Source organism: Mytilus edulis, chromosome 1 (genome assembly GCF_963676685.1).
Source record: "Mytilus edulis chromosome 1, xbMytEdul2.2, whole genome shotgun sequence".
Classification (NCBI taxonomy): Eukaryota; Metazoa; Mollusca; class Bivalvia; order Mytilida; family Mytilidae; genus Mytilus; species Mytilus edulis.
In genome coordinates, this window is record NC_092344.1 from 70,006,233 (window position 1) to 70,028,580 (window position 22,348).

A 22,348-nucleotide genomic window follows, 5' to 3' on the forward strand; every position below is an offset into this window, starting at 1 on the left:
TGCATATACAGACAGGACAATTTAGGGATTCATATGTTTCAATTCTTCTAGGTTTGATTTAATCCTTAAGATTTTGTCTGATCTCTGAAATAATGTTATTGTCGTTGAGATGCCACTACTCATTTATTTCAGTGCTTGATTTTATCTGGATCATCTGCTTTGTTGGATAGATCTCATTCATTCATCATATTTGAAAAGGCGACGTGTTTCTGTTTGTTTGGAAAGTTGTTTTTTGCCGGGGTTCCTCCCTGTGTTTTGTTTGTCCATATATAATGTTTAACCATCCGACTTAGAGCATTTAAAAGTTGTTGCTTAAAACCTTAAATACCCCAACGAAAATTACACTTTGTGAAACTAACTTATTAAGACGTCTTGCCTTTTTCTGTGGTATTGTCTGGTAGTGCAGCGATGCATGTGTTGTTATTTCATAAAGTATTTTGTATAATGTATTTTAACAAGTTCTTTATGAACATAATGGGATGTCAACAAACAAGTATTTGATTGATATACATTTAATTTTCCATTGCTAAAATAAAAGAACATGTGTGGTAAATGTCAATGATATAGCAACCCAACTACAAAAGAACCGAAAGAAATTTAGATGACAATAAAGTGTTGAACAACAGACAGGTGCCTATACATGTACAATAGTGCCAAACTTAATTGTTTCGATTTCATAACAAAAACTGTGAATAAATTTAACGGAAACAATCAAAATATGGAATTAACACATATATTTTCGATATTCGAAATCAGTTACACGCGTTGGTAAAATTCAACAAGAGAAACACGGCGGGTGTCACTAGTGACGAAGAAACTGTTGACCCTTCTGCAGCATTAGATTTCAACTCGAATTTTTCAGTGCAGTTTTTGTTGATCAATCATTAGTTTTCTGTGAAATGTTTGATTATTGCTGTTTGTCTTTTTGTCGTTTTAATTTGACAATGGTGTCATATACCTGATTTTTATTTGGTTTTTTTTTACTCGGTGATGCCTTTTCTCTCTTTTCTTCAGTTTTCATGACTGTATTACATTTTCTAACCTATACTTTCGTGGTGATCTGTGGTATATGTCTAGTTGTATCCTTTCATCGATCCTACAGGTGTTCTATTTAAAAAAGAATCTCCAATATTTAAGGGTTCGTGTTGCTTATTCTTTAGTTTTTTATGTTGTGTCATGTGTACTATTGTTTGTCTGTTTATCTTTTTCGTTTTAGCCATGGCGTTGTCAGTTTATTTTTGATTTATGAGTCTGAATGTCCCTCTGGTATCTTTCGTTCCTCTTTTCAAGTTTTATTTTAATTCAAGACCTCATGCACAAAGGTTTCTGAGATATATTTAAATTAAATACATTTTAACAATCAATTTGACATGTATAAAAACATGTCTACAATAAGGTTGATAATAAGTTGATAAGCATATTATAATACTTGAATAAACATATAAAATATGCATGATGAAGGGGAAAAAGAAAGTGAGACAATATGTTAAACATATAATTCATGTATGAATAAGTAAACATATGAGAGACAACATATTATTTTACCACCTATAGCACAATTTTGCAAAACTTTGTGAATGCAAGAGCGATCATCGATGTTGAATTATTATGCTTTAACTTATCTTTATCGGATCTGAATAGATCTATACCAAGAGGTAACACTTTTCCCTCAGAGACATCAAATTCAAGCCCCCCAAAAAAACAAAAATAGACTCCTTTCAATTGAAAGTATATGGAACTGACATCATATCGATCTGAACTGACAACATGATCTCCAAAGTTCAACTTTTAATAAAGACAAACATTTTGTTATACCATGATAAAAACAAACGGACATGTAATATTCATCATTAACAGAAGTTCAGAACTTACACAGAAAACCAAAACACAAATAGAAAAGAACATTTTTTTTATTACTGTCCAGCATCTTAAAGTCTAAGTGAGCCCTTATATACAGGGAGCAAAATAGACTCTCACCTCATTGCGAGATTGAGACGGTCTTTAGCACCGGTGTATTGGGAATTATTTGCAACCTGACGATCACGACACAACTGTGAACTGAAGAACACAGCCATGGAGCAATATCAATAAAATAAATCTGGCAAAGAAAAAAAATATGTACTGTCATAACCACACCGTAGCGCAAAAAGACAATACAACCATATAGACAACCATAGGGCTCATCAAGTAAGATAACTTGGACGGAAATAAAGTATTTGAATTGCATATATTTCGGGTAACATTTGTATGATATAACACCACCAACTAGGGCCCGGACGGAAAGAACATACGAGCAACTTACATATTTACACCCAAATAGCCCCTATGCATACGTAAGCGTTTTCATTTCAAAATACGTAATTACATATCTATAATAATTAATAACTAGTTCAATGGAAAACCTTTTTGGCAAATAGAACTTAAAGTAAAGAAAAAGAAACGTTAAAAAACATCTGTATAATTTGTAGATCTGGTCTCACTCAGCATTTTTGCTTTTTGTAATGTTTCTTTACATGTTAGTTTTTATGGTACTTTTAGTTCCCACACTCACTTGAAGGGTAAACTCGTTATTCCTTTAAGAAGTCTATTGTCAATTCTGATCCTTGATTTATATGATATTTACGTCAAGAAGTGATAAAAAGAACTGTTCAAGCTAAAGGGTAAACTCGTTATTCCTTTAAGGAGTCTCTTGTCAATTCTGATCCTTGACTTATATGATATTTACGTCAAGAAGTGATAAAAAGAACTGTTCAAGCTCTGGTTTGCTCTCTGTTTACACACTTGGCTCATTATAGACATTTTGTTTTCACTACTGCTAATTTAGTTCTTGTCTGCACGATATTGACCTCTACTGTAGATACACGGATTATTTCTATATGGTTTGGTTTAACTTTCTCAGATTCTGATCTCAGACACGGAAAGGTATCCATGACTTCTTTTCTCATTTTCAGATCTCGCCTCAGATAGATCAATGGCGTAAAACAACTTCCAATTTTTGTCACTAATGATGGAATTGAAGTCACTAAAGGTGGTAAGGCAGTCGTACTCATTATTGACCAAATCATGGTTATTGCATAGGGCGACCAGCATAACAGGAAAGCAGCTGCAGTATGAAAAAAGTATAAAGTTATAATTATCTTCAAATCATTACACATGGTTAGAGCACCAGACGCGCTTTGTCTATAAAAATCATCTGTTGCGCTCGAATCAAAGAGCAATTAAAGTGCGAAGTTGAAGAACATCGAGGACCCAAAAGTTCCGAAAAGTTTCACAAAATAAAAAATGAATTTATGATAACTTCATACTAGTTGTCCTAACTAGATTAAACATGTTAAATACGAAGTGGAATCAAAGAATTATCCTATTACATGTATATGGTATAGACAAAACGACAGATGCATTTAATAGGTCTGCTTTTAAGCCTTCCCTATCATGACATTTGAATTTATATGGATTTTTATGGCGACTTACGCATACCTATTATACAAGAAGCTTTGCTTTCTCTATCAAAGCACCAGACATAGCTTTATTATGAGTTCATGCGGTTACCTCCCTGTTTTACATCGGTAAGAAAGGTGTATATAATTTAGTTTTCTTGAGTACATTACTTCATTCCGGTATTCGTTGGAGTGTGTAGTGCTCAGTCTAAAGTCTTGTGAGAAGTATTTGTGGACATCATTTATCTTTTTTGTTTTTGATAATTATCTAAAAAAAAGTATTAGATACTAGTAAGTAATTCCCATTATAAGCCTACAGCTTTATCATTTTTTTCTATTGCAGTGTTTTTAAAAATGCCCAGAATTGTATTGATTTACTCACAGGGTTGAAATAAGAAAGTTGTTGACATATACGGTTGATTGTTGATTGCATAACGTCCAGTGGCTAATATGTTATGCATGTTCAAGATTTAAACATTTTGAATAATTATACTTCAAAGTATTTTTCAGCAATTTATCTAATATCCATAAAATTGAAAGGCTATTAACGCTACCGTTTGATATATAATTTGCTCAGAGAGGACCAAGTGGTCCAGTTGGCACATGAAAAATGATCGATAACTTTGCTGCCAAGACACTCTTTTTTTTTTATATCTATCTATCAAAATGTTCAGTTTAGGCTATGATATTTATTTTTTAGTTACATATTTAGAAATACGTCATACTACTATTTATATCTCAAAGTACATGAAAACACACGAAGTTTTGAAATGAGAAATAAGATAAAAGATTGAGAGACTTTTCCTGACAAAAAGGGCTTAGGACCAGGTGTGAAATGAATTTACCAAAACTATTGTCCAACTTATTTTTTTGTGATTCGATATGAATCCAAAAATTTTAACATATCCATTCGACTAGTTTTAATCATTTCAATATAATATATTTAAAGCGTGATGTCAAAATATGGTACAGAGATAATTTACGTACCCACAATATACACTATCGTTAGAGCTAGTGCTCCTTCCAGGTTCATATTCTTATGTCTCTTCACTGACAGTGCGGATATGCTTATGCTTCTGTAAACTGCGAACAGATGTCTCCTGGTCTCCGCAACCTTCAAAAGAGAACATTAATAAGTTATGTATGCTTATTAATCGATCTTATTTTTTGACAAAATATATTAAAAGATATAATTTCAGAACAAGAACAATCTGCTTAATGACAATGCCAAGAAAACCTTTCTGCAATTTAAGAGAGAATTTAGGAAGGAAAAATTACAGAATTATATAATACTTTGCCAAAATGTATTTATATCTGCTATTACAAAAAAAAGTACTTAATAGTTTCAAACAAAAGGTTTTGCAAAAATGACTCATTTTGTAAGGATTCTACATATTGGAAAACTTTATTATGCGAAAAGAGAAATCAGTTTTGAAATTGAATATAGAATTCTTTCAGAAAAGAAACCAATGGAGTCAACTGTTTTTCTTGCTATATGACATTCTGTACCTTACATTTTTAGATTAAGTAGACAAACCTACTGTTTAAAAAAAATATAAACAATATTATCTCACAAAGTCAGATATTTAGTATGCATATTTTTAATAGCGATTTACCTTTGAAAATATTTTCCAGTAACAAAACACCATAACAGAAACCGGAAGAAAAAATGCGACGAACAGCAATGTGACTAAATATGATCGGGACCAAATTTCTACGTTTTCTAGATCCAGAGAACAGGTAGTTCCTAATCCTTCTTGTACATATTTGTTCCATCCAACTAGTGGTCCCACAGCTAGAACCAATGACATAAGTAGACTCCCTGAAATGGCGGTGATGCTGAATGAGTTAATGGATTGTTCATTAAATTTACGGTGCACTACTGAAATATACTGGTCCACGGATATCAATGATAGGATGAACATCGTGCACAAGCCACAACACGTCATTAAGAAGCCATAATAGACACAACCAGTCTCGCCAAACAGCCAGTAGCCTGCAAAACTGGACGAGACCACCATAGGATAACCGAGTGATGCCATTGTAAAGGCTAAAAGGCAGACTACAGCCATATACGAATTTATTCTAGTCAGTACAAATTGTGGCCTGGTAAAGAAAACATACAAGACAGTGCCATTTGTAAATAGGGATATTATTGTAGTTATTAATAGAATACACCCAACAACTAAATTGATCCATGATTCCTGCCGAGATCCTTGTTCAGCTGATGTCACGTTCAGTGTCCCTTCTGATTCGTTATGGGTAGAGTTAATCATAACTGTTGTTGATTTCTTCTTTCCACTACATTATATAGTTTCTTATATTTACTTTATTTTGTAGGTCCTTATGTTAGGAGATCTACAAAAACACATAAAAGTTTACAAAAAAAACCGTATATATTTATGTATGGCATTAAACAAGTATCTATTATAGAGACTTTAAGTTAGAATAAAATTGGGATTGGAATAGGGGAATATGTCAAAGAGACAACAATCCGTCGGTCAAAGAACAGATAACAGCTGAAGGCTACTAATGGGTCTTCAACGCAGCGAGAAAATCCCCAACTGGAGGTGGACCCAACTGGCCCCTAAATAAGTTTGTTTTAAATGAGGATACATGTTCTTCAGTTTAAAGTCGACTCACAAACGATTTATTTAAGCGAGAATGTTGCTATTTCTGGAGTTTGCGTGTTCTGTGAGTTTTTTTATTTCGATGTTTGATATCTTTCATTAAGTTCCTATGGTGTGCATGTTATAGATAGATAGATTAAACAAAAAAATGATTTTAATTTGTACTTGTTGCATTTTGTAATGAATATGAAAATTCATAAATAATTGCGCGCATTTTAGACTTAAATGCGATTTTTATATTTGAGATATTGAGAAAAATCCTGTTCAATTCATATAAAAAATGCAAGTTTATTTATGATATACGTAAACATTAAAGGTATCTAAAAGAAATACCAGCAGCCGTATCTACCAAGTGCTACACTAAGCATTTTCAGAAGTGTTGACTTTTCCCCTTAAATACATTTAGTTCGGTGGCTTTTCTATAAATACAAGGAGTATCTATAATTTACGGATTTGATAGACTGAAGTCCTTTGTATGTTAAATGACTTAGTCCCACTTTTTTTCTAATTTCAGGATGGCTACATAAATTACTCTATGATACATTCTTATTTTATTAGTGAAGTTAAATACTTTTATAAGTAGTTAAAGTATCAAACAAGAACACACCCGCGAAATCGCGGGCATTCAGAGCGTGGTTGAAAGTATGTAAAGTGTTGTAGGAAGATTTAATAACTTGAGAATTTCAGGAATAGGTAGTATATTATGAACATACAAGTCAGGGGCCTGTAAATAGTGGTTGTCGTTTGTTTACGTGTAACATATTTGTTTTTCGTTCATATTTTGAACATAAATAAGGCCGTTAGTTTTCTCGTTTGAATTGTTTTACACTGTAATTTCAGGGCCTTTTATAGCTGACTATGCGGTATGGGCTTTGATCATTGTTGAAGGCCGTACGGTGACCTATAGTTATTAATTTCTGTGTCATTTTTGTCTCTTGTGGGGAACTGTCTCTTTGGCAATCCTACCACATCTTCCTGTTTTGTAATCAATGAAATTTTGTAAAAGATTTAATGACTGGAGAATTTAAGAAAAGGTATCAAAAGTCAAAGGTACCTAGGGACAGGACAGTTGTTTTCTAGCCCTGTTCATAATTTTTTCCAAAATTCCCCCTTTTTTATTTTCTAATAATTTTAATAACACATTTCAGGGCCTTTTATAGCTGACTATGCGGTATGGGGCTTTGCTCATTGTTGAAGGCCGTACAGTGACATATAGTTGTTAATTTCTGTGTATTTTTTGTCTCTTGTGGAGAACTGTCTTTTTGGCAATCCTACCACATCTTCTTTTTTTGTAATCGATGAAATTTTGTAAAAGATTTAATGACTGGAGAATTTCAGAAAAGGTATCAAAAGTCAAAGGTACTTTGGGACAGGACAGTTGTTTTCTAGCCCGGCTAATCCTTTTTCCCCAAAATTCCCCCTTTTTATTTTCTAATAATTTTAATAACACATTGATAATTTTAGCGCTTAAATGTATATTATGTACAGTCATTTTTATAAATTGCATATTTGATTTTCGTTCTTATTTTGTACATATAGATAAGGCCGTTAGTTTTCTCGTTTGAATTGTTTTACATTGTCATTTCGGGGCCTTTTATAGCTGACTATGGGATATGGGCTTTGCTCATTGTTGAGGGCCGTACGGTGACCAATAGTTGTTAATTTCTGTGTCATTTTTGTCTCTTGTTGAGAGCTGTCTCTTTGGCAAACATACCACATCTTCTTTAATTGAAATCAATAATTTTTTGTAAAAGATTTAATGAATTTTCTAGCCCGGCTCCTCCTTTTTTCCCTAAAAATTCCCCCTTTGGTTTCTATTAAATTTAATAACACATGGATAATTTTAGCGCTTATCTGTGTAGTATGTACATTCATTACTATAAATAAAGTGTATTTGGTTTTTACTTTTAATTCTCACTTTACTAATCGATCCACGGGCAAGCGGTCATTGATATATTATACAGACTCTCTCAATTAATAAACTCTGTGACCGCCATGGATAGTTAACTTGAAAATGATAACAGATAGAAAATACTCTTTATTCGTAGTAAATGTATGTTCAAAGTATAAAAAAATGGTCCAAAGAAAACGCAAACCGGAAGTCTAATCTGACTTAAAATTTCGCCCAATGTCGGAATAATATCCGGACGCTTTTTTTCTCGTTTTTCTCCCAAAATATCTCAATCTGAATAATCATATGAATGGATGACAAATGCGACTATGCCATGTACCTATAGGACATAGAGGCATGACGATTAAATTATTGTGGAAAGAAGAGAAGCGACACCCAAAATGAGGTCTTCTCGTTTAATAGTATAGATTATAAAAAAGATCTTAGAAAGTTTGCGAAGTTATATTTTTATATTTTTTTGTCTTTACTATTATTTATTATTGTTGTTCATTCAATTAGTTAAAATGTTATTTTTTTTACAAGATAAGCATACGCTTGACAGAAGAAACAAATTACCCTACCTGAAGCCAATTTGGAACTCGTCAACTCTGATGATGCTCTTAATAATATTACTAAGTCATTATTCATAAATTGAAATACGTGTTTAAACCCGAGGTTAATTTTCTGATGTTTTTTGTTTGTTTATAGAAAGCATCAATTATTTCATATAGGTAATTAGCATATTTACCGTTTATCACATTATTAACCAAATGTGTGAAATAATCGTTCCTGTGTTTTTCTCTTGTAATCTCTTACAAAGGTCAGAGACATGTTGTTAAATGTATAGTGTTTGCATTAGCATGAACAGAAATCGCGTCATATAGCATGCTTAATTTCAAAGTAAATTTAACTTAAAATTTCTATCCCTATGTAGCATTTGTTCAAAAGGTTTGAAATAAACGTATTTCATCTGAAATGTCCATTGCATACACAATTTTCTATCAAGTGTATATAAGCGGAAAATAAGTACAACCCCTTTGACGAGAAAAATAGATGAAGCTATGGAACGCTACAGCTGTCTTATGTGGAACTCTGATATTACTTTATGTTGTTTTGTCTTTACTTAATATGGTTTTGACATTACGTAATGATTTTTTAATATAACTCAATATGGAATAGTCATTAATTAATGATATTTCGATATTATCACATATTTGTTACGAATACGTCTGGTTTTGCATATGCAATAACCTCAAAATTGCCCGGGGCAAAAAAGAGCATATTGATATTGTGCCCTGATTCTAAATGACGTGACGTCACTGCGTCCTTAACGACACGTTTGTGATAAAATGTTTAAGATTTTACCTTTTATCTTTCATAAAATTGTTATAATTGACCTTTTTTTCTCTTTTCTGCAGAAATTAAATATGTGATAAAAAGATTATAACATGTCTTTTCCATATTGGCCCCGGTATCATCCCGAGACTCCCATATCGGCCTCCAGATTTTCACAAAAGATAGGTAGGCTTCAATAGGACACTTAACCAACAAGTTCCAACAAGACTCCAAAAGGTAACGTATAATATTTGACTTAAGGGGGTATGGGTGTATTTCGCCATCATGCATTGTAAAAAAAAAAGCCAGAGAACCCCAAGGTCCAGATTTTCAATCAAGTTAGCAAAATTTGATGTAGGAATGCAGATTACTAAACTAATGTGAATTTTCACTTAAAAGGACAAATTTAGAAGATTATAACTTATCAATATTTATATTCTTAAAAGTGTAGATTATTTTTGGTTGATTTTTAATGTTTTTAAATTGGAATTTTAAGGGGAGGTTACTCTGAAACAGTGCATTTTCTGAAGGAATCTACATTGAATTTTCCTATTTTGTATTTTAGCCGAAAAAAACGTACGGCGAACTTATCTTTCTTTTGATATTTTTAAAGTATGGTCTAAAAGCCATCTTTTCGTATTTTTTTTTTACAATTCTATCATTAAGTTTAGCTTCTAATCCCATAATGAAGTTTTTTCCTGTATAATCCATACAAAATGTGTCATTTTGTCACAACCTGTAGCTTGATAAAATGTGCGGTGACCTATCATTTTTATTATATTTTTGAACATTATATCAATATATGTCATATATACTACATTTTGGCAAAGTATGAACAAATTCTATCATTGTTATTTTAGGCTCACATACCACATTAAGAACAAATTTGAAAAAGTTTAACTTGACTTGGTGTATGTTTAATTGCACGATAACATATAAATACTGTACACGTATTTGTCTGTTAACCAAATAAAATCAAAAAAATTTAAATTGTAACAATCATGATAAATGATGTAAATATTGAATTTGAAATCATAAAATGTTATTCTAGCACTTAATTTTGTTTTAAGAAAGATGTTAGCTTTACCTTATAAGTGAAGTTCATTTTTGTCACAACTGTAGTTGGTCGGGAATACTTGTAGACTAACTGTTCTCGTTAATTTGTTTTTTATTATGCAATTGTTGTTCTTCTTTTTTTACATGAAAGAGTTCGCGAACTTGTGCATTATCAAATTATTTATGAAAATTGGATATGATATATATTTGCTACCTATTTCCATTATTTATTCCAAAATCAATACACTCAACAATATTGTTTTTTTACGCGCAGGTTTTTTGTTAAATAAATAAATTTACAATATCTACAGAAGCTTTGATTTACCTGCGAAACAGCTTCATATGAAATAGTTCCTTTTTTGAATGAAAATCTAATATACCAAAGCAAAATCTCGAATAAAAAGTATTATATTGAAATAAATTTTATTGAGACTCAGTCACCACTTGAACAGCTAAATACACCTGTCCACACCCATATCTAAATTGCGCTAAATTGATGAAAATTACAAAACAATTATCTTAATAATGATAAAGGTAATTTGATAATCGGTGAGAAAGATTGGTTGTCGTCAGTTGCAATCTGTCATATTTATCTGTCATTCATAGTTGTGGTATGAATTTGCACGATTTTTTTTTTTATAATTGACAGCATTTTGTTATATCAGCTTACTCTTCAGTAAAGGTTCTGCTTATTGTTGAACTTCGTACGATGACCAGTAAACGTGCGCATCTTTGTGCCTTGGTACATGTATTTATCTGCCTTGGTACATGTATTTATCTGGAAAATTGTCGAATTGAAAATTGTATCACATCTCCTAATTTTCATATAAAAATCGGTATTAAAGTTGTTTAATTTAGAAATATTGGTAGGTTCTGTGAATATCTTATTGACCTTAGTTAGGTGTGGATTAAAAAGAATGAGAAAATACCAAGGATGCTGTCAAACAGTGGTATACTACTGTTGCCTTTATCTATCAAAATTTTCATTAGTAACTGTTCAATAAAACAGACAACACCATGGCAAGAAATGGACAAGACAAAATTGATTGGGAGTAAGTTTTTCTGGTCTTTTTAAATAATACTAAAAAAACCCGACGTAATTAAATCGGTAGTGGAATTCCAGTTCTCCAAAAAAAGTAGACCATTTCTCGCTAACCTCTCCTGACAAGAGAAGTCACTTCCGAATTTCCAAAACCGCAGATTTGAGCCTGTCTTAATATAAGTTCAGAAAAATCTCCCTCTGTAAAGAATAACACTTATTTAAATAGAACTTTTGGAGGTCAAGTGATTTTCTCATTTTTAGCTCACCAGTGGTCAAAATGACTAAGTTAGCTAATTGTATTTTCTGTCGTCTGTCATCCGTCGTGTTAACTGTTACAAAAATAGTCTCCTATGAAACAACTTGACAAATTGAAACCAAAGTTCACCATACTCCTCATTAACGTATTAAGTTTAAATGATGTGTCCGATGATTCTGACAGTAACATGACAACCGCAAAATGTTCAAAATATAAAGATATACATGCTACTTATTACATCAAAACTGACAGACAACTTTTCATAGGAGTTATCGCCATTGAAGATGAATTTCACCTTTTTCATTTTTACCTATGATCTTGAAAACTATAATCAGTAAATAGAAAAAAAACTAATCACAAAAATGATCAACACGACAAGAATAACAAAAGGTGAGCGATAATCTGTTTAAAGTCAGCATATTTTAGAGTTTGGTGGTTAATAGTTAAAAAAATTAGTTGGAATTCAAATTGAAACAATTGTGCAAATATCAGGGAGGGAGAAAGAACACTGGCTCTTTGTATAAAATGACGCAAAATCATGAACACCACGAAGTAAGCACCTTACTTTCAATGGTAGATCATTTTGAAAAAGGTCTTGAATTATATGTTTACAAGGTCTTTTAACAAATAGCATTACAAAAGTTTTATTTTGTTCTTCGAGAGGTTCAATTCTCTATTTAATTAGCTGGAAGCTATCAACTACGGCTATTTATAATAATTTAATCTTGAAATAGTTTTTTCCATTGCAGACTAAGTATGGCTAGATTGATGTAGTAATATGCATATTTGTGCTTTTGGTGCAAGTTCCTATATCTATAATATTATAAAATGAAGCTGGTATTATCCTTTCTAGCAACTTTCCGCTACATAAATGATGTCATTTTCTGATTAATCAAAAGTTTTGTGACTTTTTTCACTGCTTATGACCTGTGTCTATGCTTTACTTTAATTTTTGAAGCCACACTTCCGTCCGTTTTCTCTTGATTGTGACATTACCGAAGGCAACTACTTTTCAGATGTTAACTGCATGAGCAACTAAACGGGTATTAAAATAGAAGCCAGAACAGGTAACGCCTTTGATTCACGATGGATTTAGCGTGGTTAGTGTAGCTCTGTCTCTAGTTTATATAGAATGTTTTTACTTTTATCAAATATCGTTGTTTTCTTTTTGTAATTTGTTTGCTGTTTTTGTTTTGTTTCTGTTAAACATTTGGTTTCCTGCTATGGTTTTGTTAAACATTTGGTTTCCTGCTATGGTTTTGTTAAACATATGGTTTCCTGCTATGGTTTTGTTAAACATATGGTTTCTTGATTTGTATCTTCTCATCTGTTGTTTCTAAGTGTTTATCGCCTGCAATGCTTATTGCATATCTATTCAGTTATTACGTATATCTCATTATTTTCTATACAAGTCTATTCATTTAATATTGAGAAACGGGAAAACTCCTATATCACAAATATTTAACGTTGAACTTCTTTTAAAACAACACTCCAATCACAAATTTTTGTAAATCAATATATTTTTAAGCGAAATGTGCGTGGATATCTACATAGAAGGATGTATGATGATAAGAGGCATTATTTGATACCGAGATTGGATAATAGATTGATATTCAATCCTTTAAGATATTGGTTATGTTAGTTTTAAATGAAAAGATTGATGTAATCTGGACACATGAGCAGAAATGTCATGACATTCCATCCCTAGTTTTTGGACAAAACAGATATGTGCCTAACCAAAATTTCCCCCCAACACATTATGATGTCGGTTGACTGTTATGGTACTATATCTGTGTCACATATGATTGTGGATATGTCCCAAGAAATAGGGAAAATATACCAAACGGACATTCAAAATCATAATTCGAAAGTAAAGTGTCAATGCTATGGCTAAACTAGACTCTCTCAAGAGCCTGTGTCGCTCACCTTGGTCTATGTGCATATTAAACAATGGACACATAAATTCATGACATAATTGTGTTTTGGTGATGGTGATGTGTTTGTAGATCTTACTTTACTGAACATTTTGTTGCTACAATTATCTCTTTCTATAATGAACTTGGCTTAGTAATTACAGTGGAAAATATTTTCTAACAATTTACAAAAATTTATGAAAAATGTTAAAAATTAACTATAAAAGGCAATAACTTCTTAAGGGGTAAATTGACTATTTTGGTTATAAAACTTATTTGTAGATGTTATTTTGCTGAACGTTATTGCTGTTTACAGTTTATCTCTATCTATAATAATATTCAAGATAATAACAAAAAACGGCAAAATTTCCTTAAAATTACCAATTCAGGGGCAGTAACCTAACAACAAGTTGTCTGATCCATCTGAAAATATCAGGGCAAATAGATCTTGACCTGATAAACAATTTAATCCTGTCAGATTTTCTCTAAATGCTTCGGTTTTTGAGTTGTAAGCCAAAAACTGCATTTTACCCCTATGTTCTATTTTTAGCCAATGCGGCCATCTTGGTTGATTGGCAGGGTCACCGGACACATTTTTTAAATTAAATACCCCAATGATGATTGTGGCCAAGTTTGGTTTAATTTGGCCCAGTCGTTTTAGAGGAGAATATTTTTGTAAAAGATTACTAAGATTTACGAAAAAATGGTTAAAAATTGACTATAAAGGGCAATAACTCCTACAGGGGTCAACTGACCATTTCGGTCGTGTTGACTTATTTGTAATCTTACTTTGCTGAACATTATTGCTGTTTACAGTTTATCTCTATCTATAATAACATTCAAGATAATAACCAAAAACAGCAAAAATTCCCTAAAATTACCAATTCAGGGGCAGCAACCCAACAACAGTCAGATTCATTTGAAAATTTGAGGGCAGATATATCTTAACCTGATAAACACTTTAATCCATGTCAGATTTGCTCTAAATGCTTTGGTTTTTGAGTTATAAGCCAAAAACTGCATTTTACCCCTATGTTCTATGTTTAGCCATGGCGGCCATCTTGGTTGGTTGGCCGGGTCACGCCACACATTTTTAAAACTAGATACCCCAATGATGATTGTGGCCAAGTTTGTTTTAGTTTGGCCCAGTAGTTTCAGAGGAGAAGATTTTTGTAAAAGTTAACGACGACGGACGACGGACGAAAAGCTCACTTGGCCCTAAAAAGTCTTAATTTCATCTTTTTTTTTTTTTTTTTATCTTTTTTATCATTTGTAATTATTTGAATTGAGATTGTTTGATATTGTTTAAACAGACTCACAACAGATATTTAATTCTAAAAGACATTTAAACACAAAGCTTTCTTTCACTTAATAACTGAAGAAACTAACAATAAACTTATCCCAATGTTGATACTTGTAACACCAGTAAAGATTGTATAATACAATGTATGTAGTTATATAATGTACATATGATTATATAATGCAGGATATCTATAACAAAAAAATCAAAATACATCTAAATAACAAAGAATTGCTAAGAAAAGAATGTTACTAATAAACACATCCTTTAAATCTATTTAAAAACTTATTAGTGCTATAGATCATTCCATACCTGTCTGTAAATGTTGATGGAAATCCTAACAAAAATATACTTAAGAGTTAGACTGTTAGACTGTTCAGTTAACCAGAAATGTCACTTCACACTTAACAAATCCATTAGAGATCAATACAGGAAATTAATCTACTATCTCATTCATCTATAAACAGTTGCTGGAGACAATCCTAGGGGTGGTTACGTAATCATTTACTTATTACTATTAGGATCAATTTTATAACCTTTAGATATCATTTGCAAATGATAATTGACAATAAAGACTCATTTAAGATTCAAACCCCTGAAAATATTAAATTCTAAATATAGGAACCCTTTTGTTTGCAGATGACCTTATCTAATTCTCAAATTACTGGTTGTGTTTAATTACAAAGAAAATAAAAACACTGATCATTCAGCCAAGAACTTAATGAAAAATAACAACTAGAGGCTCTCAAGAGCCTGTGTCGCTCATCTTGGTCTATGTGCATATTAACAATGGACACAGAAAAATTCATGACAAAATGGTGTTTTGGTGATGGTGCTGTTTTTGAAGATCTTTCTTTACTGAACATTTTTGTTGCTACAATTATCTCTATCTATAATGAACTTGGCTTAGTAATTACAGTGGAAAATATTTCCTAAAAATTAAAAAAAAAGCATAATTTTTTTTAACAATTGACTATAAAGGGCAATAACTCCTTAAGGGGTCAATTGACAATTTTGGTCATGTTGACTTATTTGTAGATCTTATTTTGCTGAACATTATTGCTGTTTACAGTTGATCTCTATCTAAAATAATATTCAAGATAATAACCAAAATCTGCAAAATTTCCTTAAAATTACTAATTCGGGGGCAGCAACCAAACAACAGGATGTCCGATTTGTCTGAAAATTTCAGGGCAGATAGATCTTGACCTGATAAACAATTTTACTCCGTCAGATTTGCTCTAAATGCTTTGGTTTCAGAGATATAATCCAAAATCAACATTACACCTCTATGTTCTATTTTTAGCCATGGCGGCCATCTTGGTTGGTTGACGGGGTCACGCCACACATTTTGTAAACTAGATACCCCAATGATTATTGTGGCCAAGTTTGGTTTAATTTGGCCCAGTAGTTTTTAGAGGAGAAGATTTTTGTAAAAGTTAACGAAGACGGACGACGGACGACGACGACGACGACGACGGACGCCGGACGCCAAGTGATGAGAAAAGCTCACTTGGCCCTTTAGGCCAGGTGAGCTTAAAAGAGAAAATACCAAAAGACAACAGTATACAAACACAAAACAGAAAACTAAAAGCTGAGCAGCACGACCCCACCAAAAACTAGAGGTGATCTACCGTAACCGCAACCCGATCGGAAAAGACTTTTGCATATTTAAGCAAATGTAATATGCTTAAACTAATTAAAACTGCTACCCCGTCTTCTTCCTCGATTGTGCCATCGCTAAATGAATCTTGTTACTGGATTTGTACATGGATGAGCCTAAACTAAGAAGAAAATGCGCACCTTTCCAGAGCAACTGAGTACACCATTTGTTATGTTTGGGTTCGGGTTGCTCAATCTTTATTTTCAATGTAGTGTTTTATGCGAGTTTATTCGGATTTTTGTCCTTTTTTTGAATTTTTTACATTGCGTTTTCAGTTTTTTCGACTTACTGAAGTTTTCAATGTTTCTTTGATATCTCTGCCTTTTGTTCAAAACTAGTTATAGAAATACAACTTGTTGCTAAAATTAATTAGTGATTTTATGCGTTACATGTTTACATTATGTCTCATGAACAACTGAAGGATTTTATATGGTAGATTTATTAAATATTCAATTTTTTACTTTCAGGTGACTTAAATTTGTCCGGTCTATATTCTAAAAGAGAGGCAAAATACCAAAGGTACATTCAAACTAAAAAGTCGAAAATATACTGACAACACCATTGTTAAAAAAGAAAAAGACCAAAATACAAATAATAGCACACAAAACATTGAATTCTAAAAACTAAACATCACGAACCCAAAGCGTTCCTGGATTGTTTCAACACATTGTTGGCCTTCCCTTTCGGAACGAACTGTGCGTCGTTCTTTTCGACCTGTTCTTATTTTCATATGAGTCGGAATTCATTCAGACACGCGTCAAAAACCAGAGGACCAAAGAAGCCCGGGTACTTTAATTTCACATTCAGATATATTGATGATGCTCTTTCCATTAAGAATCCAAACTTTTCTGATTGGGTTCGATTACTATATCTATCAGAACTAGAAATTAAAGAAACAACACTGTCTAAGCAGAACGTTGATGAACCATGATTTTGTCAAAGAACTTATTACTTTTTTTCTAAAAATGAAGTCCATCAAAAGATACCAAAACCTTGTTGATATATATCCGTATTAACTTCACAAATGATACTTGATGGTCTTGAAGTACAGATTTTAGGTACTGACGTTGTTTAACATCTTAATCAGGTGTTATAACTTTTTTTCTTTGTCTTCAGTCGTAAATATTACTAGTAACCTTTACTGTTTTAGTCCATTTTCCGTAGTATCCTTTTGACTTGGCTCGTTTCTTACGTATCAGCCAATGTGTAGTTTTGCTGTGCTAATTTTATATATTTTTGTCCTTCATTTGTGGTTAAGTACTTTGTTGACACTGTCATGGCACAACATGGAGTTGGTTTATTTGTTTGTTTTTTAATAATGATTAAGATTATAACACGAAGTTGATGGTTGTACACCTAATTTTGACATTTTCACATATTATGTCTGTTTGTTTTGTTCTACCATTGCTGTCAATGTTACGGAGCTTTATGCGACTTTCATACACTTGAGAGGATAAACTAGCTATTAAAGAAGGTTAAGTCTATCACTTTCTTCCTAAGAAAATGCCTGTACAAGTCAGGAATACCCGTATTACAGTTGTTTTCCATTCATTTGATGTGTTTGAGATTTTGGTTTTGCCATTTGATTAAGGACACTCCGATTTGAATTTTACTTGGAGTTCGGTTTTTTGTTATTTTACTCTTCGCTACATAGAAAAAATTTGAAAACTGGCATCATCTATTTTGTTGCAAGTGTTGTTTCCAACCGACGTATATTATCAATTTCTGGAAGTAAGTCAAGATATGAGGAAGACTTACAGTGGAGATCACTTCTAACCTCTCATTAGAACTGTCAGAATATTCTGTCATAGAACTGTTCTAACCTGTCCTAGAACAGTTCTACCGTAGAACTGTTCTAAGTAGAACTGTCAGAATCAGTTCTAGGTAGAACTGTCAGGATCAGTTCTAGGGTAGAACTGTCTAAATCAGTTCTAGTTAGAACTGTCCAAATCAGTTCTGACCGTAGAACTGTCAGTAGAACTGACTAAATCAGTCAGGACTGTAGAACAGTTCTAAATGACGTCACTGCAGTAAGGGCACTTTAGAATTTAGAAGAAATAAATCACTTCCAATTACTTTGCTATATTGTAGCAGATTTTATATATTTTTTACAAATGTACAAATATCGAAGTAAATAGAAGGTTAGTTATCCAACTCATGGGAGAAATATTTTTATAAGATTGCATACGGAAACATCATTGTTTACGTTTCTTCGTTCCCCATTTTTAACAGTCTCTTCCTAAATATATCTCTGCATTTAATTCATGGAATTTTAATCGTAATTTACCTTGTTTGCCTTGGATTTACATTCATTTAAGATTCTGTTTTGACAAATGTTCAAACTAAAATTGTACAGTGGATGAACTATTGGATTTTAATGAAAAAAGTGTTGTATAACGTAAAAAACTACATACATTTGCACCATCTCCACAATTTGGCCAGAGTTGTCCATAACGATTATAAATGATATCTGGGAGTCTGGAACTCAGAAAAATATACTGGATCTGAACATGAATGAAACATTTGCCCCGGGACGTTCGGCTACAAACAAAATCATGCATTTTTCTTTGCCTTCTTCAAATTATATTAACAGTTTATACTATTCCAAGAAGAGAACGTATAAATAAGTTCAGTTTTGGTTCATGCGGTCAAATAATTTTGTTAAAACGACTCAGTCTGATATATCGAAACTACTGAAATTTGTTTACAATTCAATATTTTGAATAAAAAGAGGACTTGCTGGTACTCTAAATTGATGTGGATTTTGTTTTGTAGCCAATGTGTTCCAATATTGCTATCATTTGAATTATACAATCCATCCTGATATGTAACTATAAGTGATTTACTATTCGGCTATATATATTAAGATTTACATAATAAAGTTTAAATATGGCCAGTTTTGGTTGATGCTGTCACATATGGTCAGTTTTGGTTGATGCTGTTAAACATGGTCAGTTTTGGTTGATGGGGACAAATAATTTCGTTATATTCATGAGTCAGTCTGAGATATCAAAACTACTGAAATTAGTTTACGATTCAAAATTTTGATTAAAAAGAGGACATGCTGGCACTATAAACTGATGTTAGCATAATTTTGTTTTCCAATATTGCTTTCATTTATATTAAACAATCCATCCTGATATAAAAATATAGGTGATTTACTTTGCGACTATTAAGATTGACATCATGTACATAATAAAGTTCAAATATGGTCAGTTTTGGTTGATGCGGACAAATAATTTTGTTATACCAGTCAGTCTGAGGTATGAAAACTACTGATATTTGTTTATGATGCAATATTTTTAATAAAAAGAGGACATGCTGGCACTCTAAATTGATGCAAACAAAATAAGGTAGCATTGTGTTTCAATATTTCTATCATTTGTATTATCATGATTATACAATCCACCCTTACATAGAAATATTACAGATTTACTATGCAATTATAAGAGTTACATAAAAAGAGCAAATATGGTCAGTTTTGGTTGATGCGTTCAAATATGGTCAGTTTTGGTTGATGCTGTCAAAAATGGTCAGTTTTGATTGATGCAGACAAATAATTTTGTTACATGAGTCAGTCTGAGGTATGAAAACTACTGATATTTGTTTCTGATGCGATATTTTGAATAAAAATAGGAAATGCTGGCACTCTCAATTGATGCAAAGAAAAAAATTGTGGTCATTGATTTCAAATATTGCAGTTATTTACTACAGTCACTCTTGACCTAAAATTATAACTGAATTGCTGTGCAGCTATCTAGATTTACTTAAAAAAAAGCAAATATGGTAAGCTTTGGTTGATGCGGTCAAAAGATTTTATTACACGACTCAGTCAGAAGTATGAAAACTACTGATATTTGTTTATGATTCAATATTTTGAGTAAAAACAGGACATGCTCATTGGCGGATCAAGGGGGCGGGGGTCCAGGGGTTGGAACCCCTTTTTTTTAACGATCAATGCATTTTAATGGGAGCATATAGTTGGACCCCCCTTTTACTCATGGTTGGAACCCCCCCCCCCCCCCTTTTTAAAATGGCTGGATCTGCCCCTGCATGCTGGCACTATAAATCGATGCGAACAAAATTGTTTTCCAATATTGCTGTAACTTGTATATTACATTCCCTCTTGACTTAAAACTTAAAACTGAAGTACTGTGCATCTATATAGATTTGCAGAAAGAAAGAGCAAATAATGTCAGTTTAGATTGATGCGGTCAAAATTGTTGTTAAACAGGTCCGTCCGAGGTATGAAACATTTGTTTAATGATGTCAGATAATTTTGTTATGTGATAACGAGCCGCCCTGACTCCCGGAATAACAAATGTAAAACAATTCAAATAATAATGCCAAAATTTATATCTTTTCTTGATTTTCACGACGTTACGACGAGATTCAATATGGCCGAACAAAATAGGCGGAGAATGTATACAAATGGAAATAATTAGATAATAGTGTTCAGGAAATGAATATTCAAACATAAATAGGTACCCCATATCCTAGAAAAATATCTAACAAAACGAACTATGTATATTGACAAACTTTGAATGGATTATATACAATAATTTTTGGGGATATAAGTGCGACCTGAACCTGGGTCGCAATTCCGAACGTTTTGAAATAGGAAAAAATCGTAGCTCTATGGTCCGCAAATAGTAAAAAAATAACATGAGGAACTTAGAGCTACGGTTCCGCAGCTACTTGCTTACATGTTGCTTGAACATTTCAAGGGATAATCAAATAAGAAGACCATAGAACATTTTTCTGTTTTCCTAATCAACTGCGTGACATAGACCGACTGCGACGTTAATTACTACTAATCGTTTTTGTGTTTCAAGATAAATTCTATAAAAACAATTCATGCAATTCGTGCATATTTTTTGTTGTTCTCAATGTAAAATGTCAATTCATCCTGCCCACACATTACATAAACATTTTATTCTTGGGTCAAATGATACAGAATTACAAAATTACGAAACACTTTTCAAGAATGTTTTGTTACTTACAAAATTTTTAACGATAATTTACTTGTAATGCACTGCCCATAATTTATTAGCTTCTAGCTTCTGAACTCATTGGCTGGCACTTTTTGATTCTTTGATAACATACTAAATCATTTACTAGATTTAGAAAAGTTTCATAATAAATTTATGAAACACTTAGCAATATTTGAAATCGTAATAAAGTAGTATTTCGCGTACATTTTGTTAACTAACGACATGATCTCCAAAGACTGCCGATGGTAAGGTAAACGGATAAAACCATATTTACTCATATTTTTAATTAGAGACAAGTACACACCCGTGATATCGCGGGTCCGTGACTGAATTAAAGTATATAACTATGCCTAAGCCTTATTTTAGTAATTGGTATTGTCATCTGATAAGTCATGTCGATTATAAGATACACAGTTTTCTCTGCTTACAAATCTTTCTGTTTGAACCCGTCGACCTGGAACTTATCAATTATTGGAAATATTAATTATTTGGAAAACAAAAGGTCCTGGCTATCCAGGAATGGAGTATTTTTTAATCAACAGCATTGTCCTATATTAGTTATCTTAGAAAGTTTTGCTGATTGCTGAATAAAACTACAATAGGGAACAATTTGACAATGATTGAATTTAGTAGTGTCAGTCCTTTGATTATGACCCGTGTATATAGCAAAATCCTAAATACACCGTTTGATGGTGCGCCTGTCAAATGCGGAACGTACAGATAAGGTAATAGCTGAATATACTATTTGTATCGGTATCGGATTCGACCCGGAACTTGTTAATTATTGGCAATATTAATTATGCTGAAAACAAAAGGGTCTGGAGTGGTGTA

At 32.3% G+C, this 22,348-nt stretch overlaps 1 protein-coding gene across 1 annotated transcript; it reads right to left on the reverse strand.

Moving 5' to 3' along the window:
• Positions 1-1,320: 1,320 nt before the first annotated feature.
• Positions 1,321-15,290, reverse strand: LOC139488313 (visual pigment-like receptor peropsin). Its single transcript, XM_071273844.1, has 4 exons — positions 15,173-15,290; positions 5,054-5,795; positions 4,425-4,551; positions 1,321-3,103 (listed from the first exon to the last, which is right to left on the reverse strand). The coding sequence occupies exons 2-4, from the start codon at positions 5,711-5,713 to the stop codon at positions 2,790-2,792; spliced, it is 1,101 nt and encodes a 366-aa protein (XP_071129945.1). The 5' UTR covers positions 5,714-5,795; positions 15,173-15,290; the 3' UTR covers positions 1,321-2,789.
• Positions 15,291-22,348: the final 7,058 nt, after the last annotated feature.

Bases quoted from the DNA above. Each gene is read 5' to 3' on its own strand.
- LOC139488313 (XM_071273844.1), bottom strand. From the start codon at position 5,713: ATGATTAACTCTACCCATAACGAATCAGAAGGGACACTGAACGTGACA. The intron at 4,552-5,053 runs GTAAATCGCTAT...TCTCTTTTGAAG, and splicing joins ACTGGAAAATATTTTCAAAG to GTTGCGGAGACCAGGAGACA. The intron at 3,104-4,424 runs GTACGTAAATTA...TTCATACTGCAG, and splicing joins AACGATAGTGTATATTGTGG to CTGCTTTCCTGTTATGCTGG.